The following is a 19,583-nucleotide window of genomic DNA, read 5'->3' on the forward strand; positions in this document are numbered from 1 at the left end:
CAAATGTTACACTGACCCTACATATTACAGAATACAATCAAGCTGCAAAAACACTAATTAAGGGTTGGTAAATAGTAAGATTTATTGTTTAACAGAAAATAATACCATGTGCCTCCCATCAGACTCTAGCCATATTTTCCTAAGGTTTAAGGTATACTGAGAGAGTTAAAGGGCAATAAATTTTGGGAAGAGTTAATGGGAAAAGCAGCTGGCTGGGAAAGGGGGGGTGTAAACTGAAGAGGCTTCTTTTGAAGCTGTTTTTACTGAGTTCCTTCTTTACTTTGCAAAGGCCTTTTCTTCTAAAAAGCTATCTATGTTATGTATGAGATTTATTGGCTTAATGTAATTATGCAAAGGATTTAGAAAGTAAGAAATGTTAGATTCTTATGTTAGATTCTTATTTCATTGATGGTGTGTGAGAATGTGAACCCAAGATCTCTGTTTAGATAGAATTTAATACCATGAGCCATTTGTTTTAGCCATTTGTTTTGGAATGCAGGGGCAACAGGGGCAAAAGGTGATCTGGTAATTAAGGTGCCTTGTCGAGGCAAATGTAAGATATATGGCTACTTGTCTGCCATTTATGGATAGAAGGAAATATAGCTCTTTGTCTCCCATAAAAGGTAATAGGAAATGGGTGTATCTTTTATGATTGGTTCTAGCAAACAGCCAATAGGAATTTCAACCAGGCTGATTGGACAGAGGCAGCCAAAGGAGGAGCAAGGGGGCTGGGCTGAGGAAATATAAGTACTGGCCATCAGGGCTGGAGAGAGGCAGAGCTTTGGTAACCATATACCACTGTGCCTATCATTTATTTGTCTGACAAATAAATTATTATTTTAATTTCTCTATTGCTGCGTTGAATATTTCATTCCAGCTAAGCGTTAACCACGAGCAGGGTGCTACAATACCTTGTGGTTATGAGCGTAATCTGTAATATAAAATATTTTCAAAGTTTCTTTTTATGCCACATGGATGGCTGCACACTGCATACAAAATAAGTCTGAACATCTGTATATGTGTTTGTCTTAAGGATGTATCTGTATATGAATAGAGTGCGCCTGTGACCTGGACTCAGGAATTAAGTATTTTTCATCACAAAAGAGTGGCCTGGCTGCCCAGGTAATGCAATCTGTGACCATTATTAGGTATCCTGGCAGACAGATTAACAGGTTTTCTGCTGTAGACCACACCCCTGTGATGTACAGTGGTACCTCGCAAGACGGAAAACTCGCAAGACGAAATGGTTTTTTGTTTTTTGAGCTGCTTCGCAAGACGATTTTCCCTATGGGCTTGCTTCGCAAGACGGAAACGTCTTGCAAGTTTGTTTCCTTTTTCTTAACACCGTTAATATAGTTGCAACTTGACTTCGAGGAGCAACTCATAGCACGCGGTGTGGTAGCCTTTTTTGAGGTTTTTGAAGACTTTGGTGATTTTTGATGCTTTTCCAAAACTTTCCCGACACCGTGCTTTGCAAGACGAAAAAATCGCAAGACAAAAAAACTCGCGGAACGAATTAATTTCGTCTTGCGAGGCACCACTGTATTTCTGCTAGGGACCACCTCCTTCTATGATGTATGCATTGGGGGATGGTACTGAGCTACAGGGTGGCAATTTCAAAGTCTATATAAGGGGGCTTGCACACCTTTGTTCTGGGTCTCCTCCCTCCTACGTGTGGGGGAGCACCCTGTTGCAACAGCTTTAATAAAGATCAGGCTTACTAGCTGCTTTGCTTCTCAATATTCTCTGGTTGGCTTCTGTTGGCCTCAATGGTTAAGTACTGAACCATCAACAATGCAAAAAAGGTTGCCCAGTTCCAAATATAACATGCAAAATTCTTTCCACAGCTAAATTTCAGAGTTCTCCCACTCTTAATTGTCTCGTTGTTGTTGTTGATAGATTTTTATTGATTTATCAGGTTTTGTTTTGTATGTATATACCTATGCATTATAGGAACATCATTCCTGACAGAGATTTTCCAGGAAATAACTTTTCATTTCAAACAGGATTCATTAACCTCTAGGAAGACTCAAACCCACATAAGAAAAATGTTTAATAACTTCTCATTTGTGTCCAAATTAACAAAAGTTTTGTCCCTTCATTTCTTCCACAGCCAAGTGAAGGCTAGGGGCCAGGGCTCGCTCCTCCCCAGGGGCTTCATTCAGGTGTTGCACAAGGTTCCAGTCCTCAAATTGCTCTTCCATTTTAACTGTTGCAAAGAAACAAGGGGGGGGGGAGGAACCAACGTCAAAGTGGAGCCAGCTCTCATCTTTTCTCTCCCCCCACCCACCTCCCACTCTGCCTGAGAATTTCCAGTACTCCAAGGCAAACCATATTCAGATCAATTCCTTTAGGAGGAACAGAATCCAAACATACATTCACACCCCTGGAGGCCCTTTGAGAAGAGACATAGCTCCAGTGGCAGAATATCTGCTTTGACAGAGTTAAGCTTGGTGGATCAGGGGGATGCTCTGGACGAAGTGTATCTTGATTTTAGTAAGGCTTTTGTCAAAGTCCCTCATAATGTTCTCATGAGGAAGCTGGTAAAATGTGAGCTGAATGAGGTAACTGTTAGGTGGATTTGTAGCTGGTTGACTGACCAAACCCATAGTACTTATTAATGGTTCCTCGTCATCCTGGAAAAAAGTGACAAGTGGGGTGCTGCAGGGTTCTGTCCTGGGCAAGTTGTTGTTTAACGCCTTTATAAATTGGACTTGGATGAAGGAATTGAGGGGATGCACACCAAACTGGGAGGGGTATCTAATGCCACAGAAGACAGAATCAGAATTCCAAATGACATTAACAGATTGGAGAACTGGGCACAAACTAACAGAGTTAATTTCAGTAGGGACAAATGTAAACTTCTTCACCTAGGCAGGAAGAACCAGATGCACAAATATAGGATGGGGGACACCTGGAGAAGGATCTAGGGGCCTTGGTGGACCACAAGCTTAACATGAATCAACTGTGTGATGCAGCAGCAGCAGCAGCAAAAAAGAAGAAGCTAATGTTATTCTGGGCTGCATCAACAGTGGTCTAGTGCCCTGATGCAAGGAAGTCATAGTCCCTCTCTGTTCTGCCTTAGCCAGTCCACACCTGGAGTCATATGTCCAATTCTGGCACCACAATTTGAGAAGGATGTTGACAAGCTGGAAGGTGTACAGAGGATGCATGTTTTTTCCGGATAGGCAGAACCCTTGGAACCAAGCCTCTGCATACGATGTGATCATACTGTACTCCAGAACCGACCCCCCAATACCCCACTTAAGGGAACGGGGGCCCCTAAACCTGTGTACCAACTTCAGGCATGACAAAGCTCTCCACCTGAGCATTTCAACTGTTTCTTACAAATTTAACTGGTGTTTTTTTAAAAACCATTACCAAGCTTAAAGTGTTGTCTTGCAGGGACAAAATGCATGTACAGATGTGAAAATCTTGCATGCATTCACACAGCATTGAAACAGACTTGGAAAACCTTTTACATGACACATTAAGCTCGCATCCATACTTGGATAATTTATCACAGTGGCTGCTGCCCGAACTTCACTGCGGTCTCTCCACTGGGGATGTCCCATGGCAAGAGCCCCCTGCTGAACCCCCTTCCCCTGTGGTGATCTAGTCTCCTGCCTTTAAGAGACAGGGACACTCTCCTGAGATCTGGGAGAGGCTCAGGGAATACGGACTGCTGGTTACTCAAAAACATGAATGCTGTGTCCAAACGCTTTCCCCCTCGCCCCGCTCCTTTCCCAGGGAGAAACCCACCTCTACATCAGCACTAAAATCAGAGTGGATGTCAACCCAGAGAAAACCCAGATTGCTGTTTGCTCCAGACTGAGTGCTAAAGAGCAGTTTCCCCTGGGGATAAAAAGAAGCACCAGTGTGGATAAACCCAGAGTTTAAACCACATTAGAGCTATGAGCCCATTGAACCTCGTCCCCTTTCACCAGGCACTGGATTTGGCAACAGGAAATATGTCCTTGACGTAAACAAACCCCACAGCTTACACACTGCAAAGATGTTCCTGTCCTCCGCCTCTGACCAGCTTCTTTTCCTTCCTCTTTCAGTCTGGAAGGTGGAAGAGCGACCTGAGGGAGCAATCGGAGGGCTGGATCCACCTCGTGCAGCAGCATTTTCAGGGCTATTGGCAGGCAGTTCCTCATCCTCTGCATCCAATTAACTATGCACAGAAATAAGGAATCAGGGACCATCTCAGACTACCAGTACCGCCCCTAAAAAAAACCACCAAGGTGAAATTGGGTCCCTAACTCCCTGAGGGTTTGAGACCCATCAGCTACCCTCACCTGATTTAGCTGGCCAGTCGAAGCCGTTCTTGGGGTGAGGTATTGTTTATTTGCTAATGAGTCCAGTTTTCATTTTATTATTTGAGTATTGATAATGTTGTTTGCTCCTATTTATATGGATAGTATGCTTTTTTCCACCCTATGGATGTTACGCTATACGATTTCCCCCATTCCTCCGCCTCCCCCCAATGGTATTATAGCTGCCGAGAGCATATAACACCAGCCCTGAAAGACCTACATTGGCTCACAATACGTTTCCAAGCACAATTCAAAGTGCTGGTGCTGACCTTTTCAGGCCCTACACAGCCTCGGTCCAGTATACCTGAAAGGAGCGTCTCCACCCCCATTGTTCAGCCCGGTCACTGAGGTCTAGCTCCGAGGGGCCTTCTGGCGGTTTCCCTCACTGCGAGAAGTGACGTTACAAGGAACCAGGCAGAGGACCTTCTCGATACTGGTGCCCCGTCCGCCCTGTGGAAAGCCCTCCCATCACAATGTCAAGGAGATAAAGAAGTCTCTGACTTTTAGAAGACATCTGAAGGCAACCATGTTTAGGGAATTTTTTAATGTTTGATGTTTTATTATGTTTTTAATATTCTGTTGGTAGCCTTCCAGAGTGGCTGGGGAGGCCCGGCCAGATGGGTGGGGTATAAGTAAATGGTGGTGGTGGTTTGGTGGTGATTGTATATTTTTCTTTGCTGTAAGTTACTTGGCAAACAACTAATAAGATATATAGATATAGATTTTTAAAAAGAAGATTGTTCCAAAGAAAACTCCCTTAAAAGAATCAAGTCTTTTTGTCCTAAGAAAGTCTTTAAAATAATTCCTCTAATATTTTTTTTTTAATTGTTCACTAGCACCTTAAAGACCAACTAAGTTTGTTCTTGGTATAAGCTTTTTGTGTGTCTGCACACTTCTTCTGATATAACAACAGCAGCAGCAACAAACAACAACGGAAATTTTTAGAGCTGGAAGGGACCCCCAAGAGCCATCTAGTCCAACCCCTGCAACGCAAGGAAGTCCAAGCAAGGTGCCAGGGTGGACCAGAAGGAACTGCTGGGTATCCTTAAACCAGAGCGTGTTTTTGCACTGTGTTCAGACCCACCTTGGCCATGGGGAGACCCACAGGTCCCTTTCCTCGTCTTCTGCTGCAGGGCTGACTGCCAGCTGCTGTTGCGGTTCCTGCGGAATATGTGAGGCGGGTGGCTGTTAATCAGTTCCTTCAGGCGCTTCAGCACCCCTTTCAGGGGCTTCTTCTTTGCCACCATTTCTGAACAAGAAGAAGAAAAAGCCATGTCATTGTTTGGGGAAGCAGCACCAAGCCAGGCTGGGAAAGGAAGGTGAAGAAGACTCAGGGAATTTTCACTGCTATCCAGAGGAAACAGTGCAAAACAGTCAGCCTTCACGCGTCCCAAAAGGTCCCTGCCAGATGTTTTGGACTAGAACTCCCATTAGCCCCCCAAACAGCTGTCTTCAAATATCTGAAAGGCTGTCCCACCATGGAAGATGGAACAAGAGGGCAGGACCTGAACCAATGGATTCAAATGAGAAGGACAGATTGGGAGAGGCTATGGAAAACAGATTTGAAATTCATGGCATGTTGTTCACTAAAAGAAAACTACAGGAAAATGATCTACCAGAGGTATTTGGCTCCTGTTAAATTAGCAAAAATGTACAGAACAAGTACAAATACTTGCTGTAAATGTAAAGAAAAAGGTACCTTTTATCGTATGTGGTGGACATGTAAAGTAGTAAAGAAAAAATTGGGAGATGATGTATAATGAAATGAAAAAAAAAGGTTTCAAAAATAACTTTTTGTTTAAAAAAACCAGAAGCTTTCTCATTAGGAATTACAGGTACCAAAATTCCAAAAGATCAGAAAAGATTGTTTATGTATGCAACAACATCCACACAGATGCTACTGGCCCAGAGATGGAAGGAAGAGACAACACCGATCAGAGAAGAATGGCAAATCAGGATGATGGACCATGCCAAAATGGCAAAATTAACTGGGAAGCTCAGAAATCAAGAAGACAATAACTTTAAAAAAGAATGGGAAAAGTTTGTAATTTTATATACGAGACCACTGCAAAGCAGGTTAAAAACATTGGCAGGATTTTAAACACACTTGTAATGTAAAGGAAACTATGGACAATTCAGCAGGAAAAAATATTTTTGATAAAATATTGATATTGCAGTTGTAATTATTTTCATTAGGACCTATGGAAGGGATGGGGGAAAGTCAGGAGATTCAGAGTAATCTCAGTATTTGGATTTTGAATTGTTGTTTGTTGTATGTTTATATTTAAAAAATCAAATGAAAACAGAGAAGGAAAGAGATTCTGACTCAATCACAGAAACGACTTTCTGATGGGAAGAGCTCTTCGATGGTGGAACAAGCATCACAGACCACAGCCAAGAGAACAGGTCCATTCCTTTGTCCCAAACCTCCTCCTTCCCAAGTTTACAAACCTTGCTCTTCTTCCTTCCAGGAATCTAGCACAGGTTGGTGGCCAGGATCTGCAGCAGCTTCTGCTGAAACAAAAGAAATCAAGGAATGCATTGCATCAGCGTTTGGGGCTGTCCCCTGCTGGAATTTTTAGGTGTAACTCTTTCCATTAGATGGGAAGAAGATAAAGGTCCCCTCCCAGAGAAGAAATGGCAGATCAAGTTGATGGACTATGCCGAAATGGCCAAATGACTGGAAGAACCAGAAGTCAGGAAGACCAAAATTTCAATAAGGGATGGGGAAAATGTATAACCTGTCTTAAAAACTATTGCAAACAGTTAGTAGGATTGGAATATTACTTGCAGTTTAAGGGTGAATTTTGGACACACAAAGGGGAGGAGGGAAGTCCAGGAGATTCCTTGGAATCTTGTTTCTATGTTATATGTTTGATATGTGACTGAAAAGTTTGAATCTGAAAAACCAAATAAATAAATCTGAGTGCAACTCAGGTTGCTGAGAGGAGTTTGCATGGAGTAACAGGGTTTGTCATTTTAGGAGGTGAAACTTAACTGTTGTTCATTTCTTCGGTGAAGGGTCTTAAAAATATGTTTCTGGGATGTGAGGAATTCAAATCCGCTATTATTTTTGTGATGCTGGAAGCTGAAGAAATTCGACATGCCCTGATGGGTTAATGGAGTGGGGGAACCCCAGCTCCCCTGGACCATCTTCTCTATGCTGACATCTCTCTTGTCTCTTTGATGTTTAGAGGGAGAAACCTGAGGTTGCATCCAGCTTTACGGTTCCCTGCTCCTCTTCCCATTCTTAATCTGGACCTCCAGGGGGAGAGGTCCTCTTGGATCTACCTCCTGAGAGGAAAGGGGCAAGGCCGCCTTCTGTGGTGTAGTGGTTAAGAGTGGTGGACACGTAATCTGGTGAACTGGGTTCGATTCCCTGCTCCTCCACATGCAGCTGCTGGGTGACCTTGGGCTAGTCACACTTCTCTGAAGTCTCTCAGCCCCACTTCCCTCACAGAGTGGTTGTTGTGGGGGAGGAAGGGAAAGGAGAATGTTAGCCGCTTTGAGACTCTGTCGGGTAGTGATAAAGCGGGATATCAAATCCAAACTCTTCTTCTCTTCTCTCTCTCCAACCAGACAGCCAGGACTATAGAACTCTTTCCCTAACCTTTAATAAATGTAGAAACGTGAGGAGTTTGCTGGGTCTGGCCAATGGCCTTTCTAGCCCAGCATCCTCTTCTCACAGTGGCCAAAGAGATGTCTGTGGTAAACCCTGCAGCAGAACCCGAGCCCAAGAGCTCTCTCCCCTCCCGCGGTTTTGAGCAATTGGTAATTCAGAGGCGGCAGAGCAGAGCCGTCCTGGCCAGGAGCCCCCGGCAGCCCTCTCCTCCTCCATCAATTTGTCTAGCCCTCTTTCAAAGCCATCCAAGTCGCTGGCCATCGCTGCCTCCTGTGGCAGGGAGTTCCACAGTTCAACTTTGTGCTGTGGGGAGGATTTTGTTTTATCTCCCCTGAGTCTTCCAACCTTCAGATTCCTGCACACTAGTGGGAGAGGGGGAGAACTATCCCCTCTCTTCATGCCAGGCATCAGTTTATCGTTTTCTACCATGTCGCCTCTTTGAACTGGACTGTGGGGTTCCCTCTCTCCTTCTACCTCCATGGGGGGATCCTTCAGGACCTCCTCTGCTTGGCTCCGCCTCTCCCGCTGCAAGACGGTCCAGAGGGTCGGTGGGCGTGGCTTGAGGAGGAGGCTTGGCTTGGATACATTTTGGGTTTTTACCTTGTATTTTTATGTTATGAACCCCGCTGAGATCTATGGAGGATGAACAGCATACTAATGAATGAATTACTAGCAAGGTGGAGGTCCCTGGTCAAACCTACTGCCATAAAGGTCTACCCACAGCCTCACTTACTTGTGGGATGTGATCCAACCATCCCTTGCCAGGATCCCCTGGGTACCCCGTCGCCCAGACCCTTGGCATCGCCAGGTGGGATGTTGGAGGGGAACAGCTGGCTCATGGCAATGTTGGCCAGGAATCTCTCCAGGATGGAGAGCGGGGAGGCTGACGAAGCTTGGCTGCCCATGGTGATAAGCTCTGGTTCTTGGGTGGAAGGAAGCCCCCTTTCCTCCTCTGGAGTGAGCAATGCGCTCCAAGGCCTGAACTCCGTCCCCTTCTGCCACAAAGTCCAATCCACCTTTGATCTCGTGTCTAGGAAGAACAAAAACACTCCAACTGAAGGTGCTGAGGGATGGGACGCCTCTCCTATCCTCTCCGAGGCCTCAGCCCCCGGCTGTTTTGGAACTACAGTTCCCATCATTCCTGACCACTGGACATGCTAGCTAGCAATGATGGGAGTTGCAGTCCAACAACAGCTGGGGACCCAAGGTTGAGAAAGACTACATAAGCTGGTAGCAATGGTTCTCCAGCATACTGCCTCGCCAGGGTGGCACATGTTCTGGCTACCTCCCTCTTGGACTACCGCAATGCGCTCTACATGGGGCTACCTTTGAAGGTGACCCAGAGACTATGATCAATCCAGAATGTGGCAGCTAAACTGGTGCCTGGGAGTGGCCACCAAGACCACATAACACTGGTCCAGAAAGACCTACATTGGCTCCCAGTACGTTTCTGAGCACAATTCAAAGTGTTGGTGCTGACCTTTCAGGCCCTAAATTGCCTTGTCCCTGTATACCTGAAGGAGCGTCTCCACCCCCATTGTTCAGCCCGGACACTGAGGTCCAGATCCGAGGGCCTTCTGGTGGTTCCCTCCCTGCTAGAAGTGAGGTTACAGGGAACTAGGCAGAGGGCCTTCTCGGTAGTGGCACCCACCCTGTGGAACGTATTCCCATCAGATATCAAGGAGATAAAGAAGTATCTGACTTTTAGAAGACATCTGAAGGCAGCCCTATTTAGGGAAGCTTTTAATGTTTGATGTTTTATCGTGTTTTTCATATTCTATTGGGAGCCACATGGAGGTGGCAACCCAGCCAGATGGGCGGGGTATGTATGTATGTATGTATGTATGTATGTATGTATGTATAAATAAATAAAATTGTTGTTGTTGTTGTTGTTGTTGTTGTTGTTGTTGTTGTTGTTGTTGTTGTTATTGTTATTTGTACCCAAACTTTTCCAAGAGATCTGGGTCAAAGTCAGATCTGATAGAATCTGCGCCCTGAAAACCTCTATTTACCGTATTTTTCGCTCTATAAGACGCACCAGACCACAAGACGCACCTAGTTTTTGGAGGAGGTAAACAAGAAAAAAATATTCTGAATCTCAGAAGCCAGAACAGCAAGAGGGATCGCTGCGCAGTGAAAGCAGCAATCCCTCTTGCTGTTCTGGCTTCTGGGATAGCTGCGCAGCCTGCATTCGCTCCATAAGACGCACGCACATTTCCCCCTACTCTTTAGGAGGGAAAAAGTGAGTCTTATAGAGCAAAAAATACGGTACTTTCCAAGAGAGAAAAAAGATAACCTCCTCAGCCCTTCACAGCTAAAGGGGTGATGTAGGTGCTCAGAGGCTTTCCAGGTACTGATGTCAGGTTAGTAAGCTCCGATTTAAATGTACACCTGCCCTACCAAGAAGGTGCAAGGCAGGTGACATCACCTGCCTCCACCACCATTGTCTGCCCTTCCCACTGCCTTGCTAGAGGTGCAACTCCAGAGGCTCACCTTCCTGGGCTGAACTCAGGGCCTCCACCTCCTCCATGGTCCACGGGTGCTGCCTCTCCGGGGAGCTGCTGTTGGAGGAGATGGCAGTTGGCAACCACAGCTGGCTGGGGGGGTTCTGGGGCAGCTCCCTCAGGCACCGCTCCAGGCCTTGCAAGGGGGTGCTGTTCCAGCTGGGTCCTACCGAGAAAGGGCATGCAAAGCTGTCAGCTACACAACTGCACCATGCTGCTGTTCATTTATTATCCAGGTACCAACTTTCATTCCAAGAAGAAATACCAAAACAGTCAAGGAATCATGGAATCACGGAGTTGGAAGGGACTCATAGAGTCATCTAGACCAACCCCATGCAAGACAGAGATAGTATCTTAAGAATAAGAATAAGAATAAGAATTTATTATTTGTACCCCGCCCATCTGGCTGGGTTTCCCCAGCCACTCTGGGCGGCTTCCATAGAAACCAAAAAACACTAAAATATCATATCATACATTAAAAACTTCCCTGGACAGGGCTGCCTTAAGATGTCTTCTGAATGTCAGGTAGTTGTTTATCGTTTTGACATCTGATGGGAGGGCAACAGCAAAACAACACTCAAACCGATTGCAGAAACACAGCTACTTGGAATTAAAATTTACAGTAAAACAACAGGTTTGAAACATGCATAATTAAAATATATAATGTATACAGCGTAACAATTAAAATAGTTAGACTAGCCGTTCCCTAAAACATCAAACATTGAAAATTATTATTATTTCTGAAGGCAGCCCTGTATAGGGAAGTTTTTAATGTTTGATGTTCTATTATTGGGGGGGGTGTTATTGGGTTGCTGTTTTTATTGATTATATATGCTGTTTTTATTGTTGGGTTGTTGTTTTTATTCATTATATATGCTGCTGGAGGAGGGCAGGGCGTGGCTTTATTTGACGGGGGTGGAGGGAGGGAGGAGGAGAAGGCAGGATCTACATCAGATTGCTGCCTGCACAGCATTCTTTGATGGGGGTGGAGGGAGGGAGAGAAAACTTCAATGTGGGGGATGTGACAAAAATATTTTCACACCGGGTACCACCTGACCTTGCTACGCCACTACCTAGAGGGGCACAGGCAGTGGGACATCCAGTCAGTGTAACTGCCTGTTCCACTGGTCTGGACCTTTTCCTCCTGCATGTGACCTGGGAGATGCGCCTGGCTCTGGCTGACTCCATAAAAGAGCCGAGTCATGCAGCCATTTTCTCGGTTGTTGTTTTTCTCTTGTCTTGCTTGCTGATCTTTTGCTGCCACGCTGCTCTCCTGCAGCCATTTTGTGATCTTAATGTGATTTTGCTATCTGCTGGCTCTCAGCCAGCAGCACCTGAGTTCTCACACGGTTTCTTTGTGTAACTATCAAGCAAAGTCTGCTTTTCAGGGATCATATCGCAAACTGAAATGTGTCAACTTTTTGTTACTTTACTCAGAAAGACTCTTGTGTTGTTATTCTTTTAAGAGGGATCAAAAGGGAACACCAGAAATAAACTTAACTAAGAGATTAAAACGAACCTGCAAACTAGCTTCCAGCTATATTGAGGGGTATCTGCTCTGCTACATCACTTACTAGTGTGAGGGAGGGAAATATCTTTTAGGTTGAGGTTCAAGCATAATTATTACTCTACTTTTTTAGCAGTCAGTCGTGTTTTCATTGTTCATCAACTGATTATTCACTATCTTCTCCATTTATGGGCTGTTTGTGTCCCCCCCCCCCCCCCAAGTTCTTTCCAGTATTTTATCCAAAAGATATTAGCATCCTTTACCGTTTCAAATCATTTTCTTTTTCCTTTGAAATAGAAATTCTCTCTGGAAATTCCCACCTAAAATCAATAGACTTAGCTTTTAATGCCTTCGCTAGAAATTGAAATTTGTCTCTTTTCTTAAGCAGACAGGGTGGGATTTCCTTTTAAATTATAATCTCCTTTCCATTGATTTTTATTTCATTTCTCTACTTGTCATTAGTATCTTATCTTTAATCCAATTTGAAGTAAACCTTACAATACAATCTCCTGGCCATTTATTAGCTTTCACTTTCACGGAGTTGACTCTGAATATTTTTTCTGTGTGTCTGAGTACGTCCTCTTTCTGTAATCCTAACCAGGTGGTTAGATTCTCTATTATTTTCTTCTGTAAATTTTCCCAAGGTTCCTCGGGTATCCCTCAAAATCTCAGTATTTTCTCTCTACAGTGGTACCTCGGGTTAAGAACTTAATTCGTTCTGGAGGTCTGTTCTTAACCTGAAACTGTTCTTAACCTGAAGCACCACTTTAGCTAATGGGGCCTCCCGCTGCTGCCGTGCTGCTGCGCGATTTCTGTTCTCATCCTGAAGCAAAGTTCTTAACCCAAGGTAATATTTATGGGTTAGCGGAGTCTGTAACCTGAAGTGTATGTAACCTGAAGCGTATGTAACCCGAGGTACCACGGTACTTTGCATTTGTAGAATTGCAAGTGTATCCTAGGTAGCTTCTTGTTTGATTTTAAACTCATCTATTTCTTTTTAAAATTTATTATATTCTTTCCTTGGTTCTCTATTCTCTTTTGTTATTTTCTTCGCAACTTCCTCCTAACCTTGAGTCTTGTTTTTTATTTCTTGTATATTTTTTTAGTGTTCTTTGTTCTGTACTGTAAGCTCATTCACCTGCCCGACAAATGCTTCTGAGACTTTTGAGTTTGCCTCCATTCTTCCTTCCATTCTAATTTCTCTTCTAGTCCTTTAACCCTTTCATTCATTTCTTTTTTCATTTCACCTAGATCTTTTTTCATTTCTCCTATATCTGTTTTCAAGGCCAGGATGAGCCCCCTGGGTGGAACACAGGACCTGGCTAAGTGTGGACAAGCATAGATCCCATCTGCCTTCTCCAGTCACTGCGACTGCCTCACTCCTCCCTTCAAATACCCTCCCACCCCATGTTTTCTGAACCAACCAGTCCATCCGCCCCACCCTGTCTGGACTCTGCCTCACCCTCCAAATAGGGGACCCATATCCATAGGTCAATTCCTGTCTCTGGGCTGCTGTGAGCAAGGGTTCCATCGGGGAGGCTAGAGGCCAGGTCTCGCTCCTCAGGGTCTTCCTTCAGGTCTTGCACAAGGTTCCCATCCTCAAATTGCTCTTCCATTTTAACTGTTGCAAAAAAACAAGGGAGGGGGGAACCAGGGTCAAAGTGGAGCCAATCCTAATCTTTTCTCTCCCCCCATCACCCACCCTGCCTGAGAATTTCTGGTAATCCAAGGCAAACCATATTCAGATCAATTCCTTTGGAAAGAACAGAATCCAAACATACATTCACACCCCTGAAGTCCCTTTGAGAAGGGCCATAGCTCAGTGGCAGAATATCTGCTTTGACAAAGTTAAGCTTGGTGGATCGGGGATGCTCTGGACATAGTGCATCTTGAATTCAGTCAGGCTTTTGACAAATTCCCTCATGATATTCTCATGAGGAAGCTGGTAAAATGTGGGCTGAACGAGGTAACTGTTAGGTGGATTTGTAGCTGGTTGACTGACCAAACCCAGAGTACTCATTAATGGTTCGTCATCCTGGAAAAAAAGCGACAAGTGGGTGCCGCAGGGTTCTGTCCTGGGCAAGTTGTTGTTTAACGTTTTCTTAAATGACTTGGATGAAGGAATTGAGGGGATGCTCATCAAATTTGCAGATGACACCAAACTGGGAGGGGTATCTAACGCCACAGAAGACAGAATCAGAATTCAAAATGACATTAACAGATTGGAGAACTGGGCCCAAACTAACAGAGTTAATTTCAGTAGGGACAAATGTAAAGTTCTTCACCTAGGCAGGAAGAACCCGATGCACAAATATAAGATGGGGGACACCTGGAGAAGGATCAAGGAGCCTTGGTGGACTACAAGCTTAACACGAGTCAACAGTGTGATGCAGCAGCAGCAGGGGGGGGAAAAGAGGGAAAGAAAAAAAAACTAATATTATTCTAGGCTGTATCAACAGAAGTCTAGTGTCCTGATCCAAGGAAGTAATAGTCCCTCTCTTTTCTGCCTTGGCCAGACCGCACCTGGAGTCATATGTCCAGTTCTGGGCACCACAGTTTGAGAAGGATGTTGACAAGCTGCAAGGTGTGCAGAGGAGGGCAATCAAGATGATCAAAGGTCTGGAAACCAAGCCTTAGGAGGAAGGGTTGAGGAAGTTGGGGATGTTTAGCCTAGAGAAGACTGAGATGTGATAAAATAGCCATCTTCAAATAACTGAAAGACTGTTGCATGGAATATGGAGCAAGCTTGTTTTCCGCTGCTCCAGAGGGGGGTCACCCCAACCAATGAATTCAAATGACAAGGAAGGGGATTCTGAAAGAGACACCAGGAAGAACTTTATGATAGTGAGAACTGTCTGACAGTGGAAGGGGCTCCTTCAGAAAGTGGTGAAGGTTTTGAAAACAGGTTTACGAACTTAATCCGTTCCTGAAGTCCATTCTTAAACTGAATCCATTCTTAAACTGAGGCACATTTTCCCTAATGAGGCCTCCTGCCGGCGGTGCCCTTCCACCGTTTGGATTCCGTTTGTAGACTGAGGTAAAGTTCACAAACCAGAACACTACTTCCGGTTTTGTGGAGTTTGTAAACCGAATAGTTTGTAAACAGGGCTGTACGTAAACCGAGATACCGCCATAGAAGCATTCTAATTCACAATTACCTCACTGTTTGCAATCCTTCTACCCAGATTCAACTTTTCTGAGACCCTTTGCTTTTATGGAAAAGTGACATTTCCCTTTCTTACAACTCCGACCATGTCACCTCTTTGAATTGGGTTTTGCATGGCTACTACTCCTGTGTAATCATGGAGTTTTTTGGCCTGGGGCTTACTCCAAGTCCCCTCCCTAGTTGCCGCCCCTCATTCCTAGGTCCCAGTTTGGGATACAACATTAAAACGCAGTATTAAAACAACCTACAAGCGTTTCTGTGCGCTGCTCTGGTTCGCCAGAAGTGGCTTAGTCATGCCAGCCACATGACCCGGAAACTGTTTGCCGGCTCCCTCGGCCAATAAAGTGAGACAAGCGCCGCAACCCCAGAGTCGGTCACAACTGGACTTAATGGTCAGGGGTCCCTTTACCTTTACCTTACAAGCATAAAAAACGAGCCGGGTCCTAAAAACAGACACCTCAGACGTCAGAAGCCGGGTTCTAGAGGTGCGTCTTCCGTATCCTCTGGAAGCTGTGTAAGGAAGGTGCCAGGAGTACCTCTTTGGGGAGGGAGTTCCACTGTTTAGGGGCCGCCACAGAGAAGGCCCTGCCCTGGGGGGTGCCCCACTGCGATCCTCTGAGGGAGGAGAAATTACCGAGAGGCAGCACCCAAGAGGGTCTGTAAGGAAGGAAGGTTCTGGAGGGTAATGGCTGCGTCAGTTTGTTGCTGGGAATGAAGCATTCCTGAGCATTCCATTCTCACACAGTTCCATAACTGCCACCTTGGAGACAGCATCATTTAAATGGTTCCACAGCAACTGGCAAAAGCAAAGGAGGCCAGAACTTTTTGCCACATGAATCAAATTTATCTCTTTTTTAATTTGTTTATTGGGTTTTACAGTTTTATATCAACATAGTCATAAACAAGAAAAAACAACAAGAATGCATAAATCCCATTCTTCCCCCCATCCCCCACCCAGCGACTTCCCTCAACTTCCCCTTCTGGTTCTTTAAGTATTTACTGCTTCTGCTTACATTATTTTACCTTAATTTCAAAATCTTTTAACTAAATGCTCTTATTTTCTTATCATTTTTATACCATATCATTCAGATTACATTTTGCACTTAATTGCTTTCCAGATCATTGTTCCTTATCTATTATACTTATTTGCTTAGTTGTAAGTGTTTACTCAAACCCTGCAAGAAGGTCTATTTCTTTACAATATTTCTGCAAGTACAACATAAACAGATCCCAGTCTTTTTAAAAGTCTCTGTTGTCTTTGTCTCTTAGTCTTCCTGTAAGTTTCGCCATTTCTGCATATTCCATCATTTTAACTTGCCAGTCTTCTTTCGTTGGTATCTTATCGTCATTCAATTTTTGAGCTAGTCGGACCCCATCTGCCATTGTAACATACATAAATAAGTTATTCAACTCTTTTGGCAATTATTGTCCTATAATACCTAGTAGAAAAGGTTCTGTTTTTTTAGCAAAAGTTATTTTAAACATTTTTTTCATCTGATTATAGATAATTTCCCAATAGTTTTTGATTGCTTTGCAATTCTACCACATGTGGTAAAAGGTTCCTTCTTTCTCTTTACACTTCCAACATATATTAGAGCTTGTTGTATACATCTTAGCAAATTTAACAGGAGTCATATACCATTGATACATCATTTTAATATAATTCTCTTTCAAAGTTATACAATCCTTAAATTTTAGGTCCACCTTTCATAACTTTCCCCAATTTTTCATTTGTATATTATGTCCTAAATCTTGTGCCCACACATGAATCAAATCTCGATGCAAAGTTGGGGTTGGGCTGGATGACCCTTAGGGGTCCCTTCCAAGGCGGCTCTGAATTTTCTTTTTCAAATGATGGCCAGACCACACCTGAAGTCATATGTCCAGTTCTGGGCACCACAGTTTGAGAAGGATGTTGACAAGCTGCAAGGTGTGCAGAGGAGGGCAATCAAGATGATCAAGGGTCTGGAAACCAAGCCTTAGGTGGAAGGGTTGAGGAAGTTGGGGATGTTTAGCCTAGAGAAGACTGAGATGTGATAAAATAGCATCTTCAAATATCTGAAAAACTGTTGCATGGAAGATGGAGCAAACTTGCTTTCTGCTGTTCCAGAGGGGGTCACTCCAAACAATGAATTCAAATGACAAGGAAGGGGATTCTGAAAGAGACACCAGGAAGAACTTTGTGATAGCGAGAACTGTCTGGCAGTGGAAGGGGCTACCTCAGAAAGTGGTGGACTCTCCAGGATATAAAGGATATAAAGACAATATGGCATTAGTGACATAGTTGAAAGGAATATGTAAAAAAATGTTTTATAAGAATAAGGGTGAAAAAGCTAGAACATTATGCCAAATTTAAACAAAATGATATAAAGGGAAAAATTGGAGACATAATAGTTGAAATGTATAACATAGAATAAGATTTGAAAGAGGGTAGGGCACTGCTGAATACGATTGTGTAAAAGGGAACACAGAAAAGGGAGATGTGAGGAAGTCAGGAAGGAGGGTTATGAAAACAATAAGTAAGAAACTGGATTTTTATGTCTTTTTTATGTCTTTTTCTTCTACTTTTTATGTTTTGTATTGCATCTTTCTGTTTTTATTTGATTGTGATAATGTTCCTTCTTTCTTTCTTTTTTGGTTTTGATTGTGAAGTTTGTTTTACTGTTCAAAATTTCAATAAATATCTTTTACTTATTTAAAAAAAACAGAAAGTGGTGGACTCTCCTTCTGTGGAGGTTTTGAAAGCAGAGGTTGGATGGTAATAATAATAATAATAATAATAATAATAATAATAATAATAATTTATACCCTGCCCATTTCCCCAGCCACTCTGGGCGGCTCCCAATCAAGTGTTAAAAACAATACAGCATTAAATATCAAAAACTTCCCTTAACAGGGCTGCCTTCAGATGTATTTTAAAGATAAGTTAGCTACTTATTTCCTTCACATCTGAAGGGAGGGTGTTCCACAGGGCGGGCGCCACTACCGAGAAGGCCCTCTGTCTGGTTCCCTGTAACCTCACTTCTCACAATGAGGGAACTGCCAGAAGGCCCTGGTGCTGGATCTCAGTGTCCGGGCTGAACAATGGGGGTGGAGACACTCCTTCAGGTATACATGTATACGCTCCTTCAGGTATATATCATGTGTCATGGATGGTCAAGTTGAGATTCCTGCATTGCAGGGGGTTGGACCAGATGACCCTCAGAGTCCCTTTCCAACTCTGCAGGTCTATCGTTCTATAATTAGGCATAAGGCTGCTTCCTACTGGAGAAATACTCTTCCTCTAAGCTATTTAAAGGTAAAGGTACCCCTGCCCGTACGGGCCAGTCTTGACAGACTCTAGGGTTGTGCGCCCATCTCACTCAAGAGGCCGGGGGCCAGCGCTGTCCGGAGACACTTCCGGGTCACGTGGCCAGAGTGACATCGCTGCTCTGGCGAGCCAGAGCCGCACACGGAAACGCCATTTACCTTCCCAATAGTAAGCGGTCCCTATTTATCTACTTGCACCCGGGGGTGCTTTCGAACTGCTAGGTTGGCAGGCTCTGGGACCGAGCAACGGGAGCGCACCCCGCTGCGGGGATTCGAACCGCCGACCTTTCGATCGGCAAGCCCTAGGCGCTGAGGCTTTTACCCACAGCGCCACCCGCGTCCCTCTGAGCTATTTACCCTCTTCTTAATTTCATCGGACACACCAAATCTGTTGTCAATAGTTGGCCAATCTCCATTCAAATCTCCTGAATGCCTCCAAATGCCTCAAACTGTCAGGAGCAACTAGGTAAAGACAACCCCCTCACCTTTGACCCTCCCCACCTCACCCCCCCCTTGCAAAGCCAGCCAGAGGAGTTTTACTTTTGATGCCCTCGGCTGCCCCCTCCTTGCCTGGGGCTCCACATGGACTGAGAGGATGACCAGGTCTGTTCCGGTACTGAAGTGAGGAGCTGCTGCTCATTGCTTCCACTTTAACTGCAGGTACCCCCCCCCCCAAAGGAAAACGCAAAGGCTAAGCCAGAAGCTGGAAACACATTGGGAGCAGAAACAGCCCGAGGTATCAGCAAATCCACACGACTGGCAATGGCTCTAACGTGGACGTGGCAAAAACAGAGTAATAAATGGCGCAAGTGGGAATTTGTTGCCATTTAAAGGTACTGTACAATCGCATATTGCACGCATCTAACTCTTGCAATTTCAGCCTTGAAAGCTGTCTGGTTGAAATTGCACTTTAAAAATAAAATAATATGCTTTTCAGGTTTATACATTTCACTAATTTTACAATCATTTTAATATTTCAAAACTCAACTTCCTTCCCCCTCTTTCTGCAGTTCTTTAAATTCATTTTTAATATCTTCTGCATACCCAAATTAACTTAATTTGCTCATTTATTTGTCTTCTTTAAATACATACTCTTATAAAACTACAGGTTATTACAATAACCCTACCAAAGTTTTTATCTGTTTATAATTTATCT

The 19,583-nt window shown here is 44.1% G+C and overlaps 1 protein-coding gene across 4 annotated transcripts; it reads right to left on the reverse strand.

The window, feature by feature from the left end:
• Positions 1-1,597: 1,597 nt before the first annotated feature.
• LOC114587065 (uncharacterized) lies at positions 1,598-18,953 on the reverse strand. Of its 4 annotated transcripts, XM_077920689.1 has the most exons (8): positions 18,811-18,909; positions 15,534-16,494; positions 13,415-13,573; positions 10,435-10,611; positions 8,675-8,971; positions 6,771-6,833; positions 5,404-5,568; positions 1,600-2,209 (listed from the first exon to the last, which is right to left on the reverse strand). In XM_077920689.1, exons 3-8 carry the CDS (start codon positions 13,566-13,568, stop codon positions 2,079-2,081), a joined length of 987 nt encoding a protein of 328 aa, XP_077776815.1. In that variant the 5' UTR covers positions 13,569-13,573; positions 15,534-16,494; positions 18,811-18,909; the 3' UTR covers positions 1,600-2,078. The 4 variants fall into 4 exon arrangements, with proteins under 4 accessions (XP_077776816.1, XP_077776815.1, XP_028566813.2 ...); XM_077920690.1 differs by having other exon boundaries at positions 1,598-2,209; positions 15,753-18,953; XM_028710980.2 differs by having other exon boundaries at positions 15,534-18,947.
• Positions 18,954-19,583: the final 630 nt, after the last annotated feature.

Source organism: Podarcis muralis, chromosome 16, assembly GCF_964188315.1.
Source record: "Podarcis muralis chromosome 16, rPodMur119.hap1.1, whole genome shotgun sequence".
Classification (NCBI taxonomy): Eukaryota; Metazoa; Chordata; class Lepidosauria; order Squamata; family Lacertidae; genus Podarcis; species Podarcis muralis.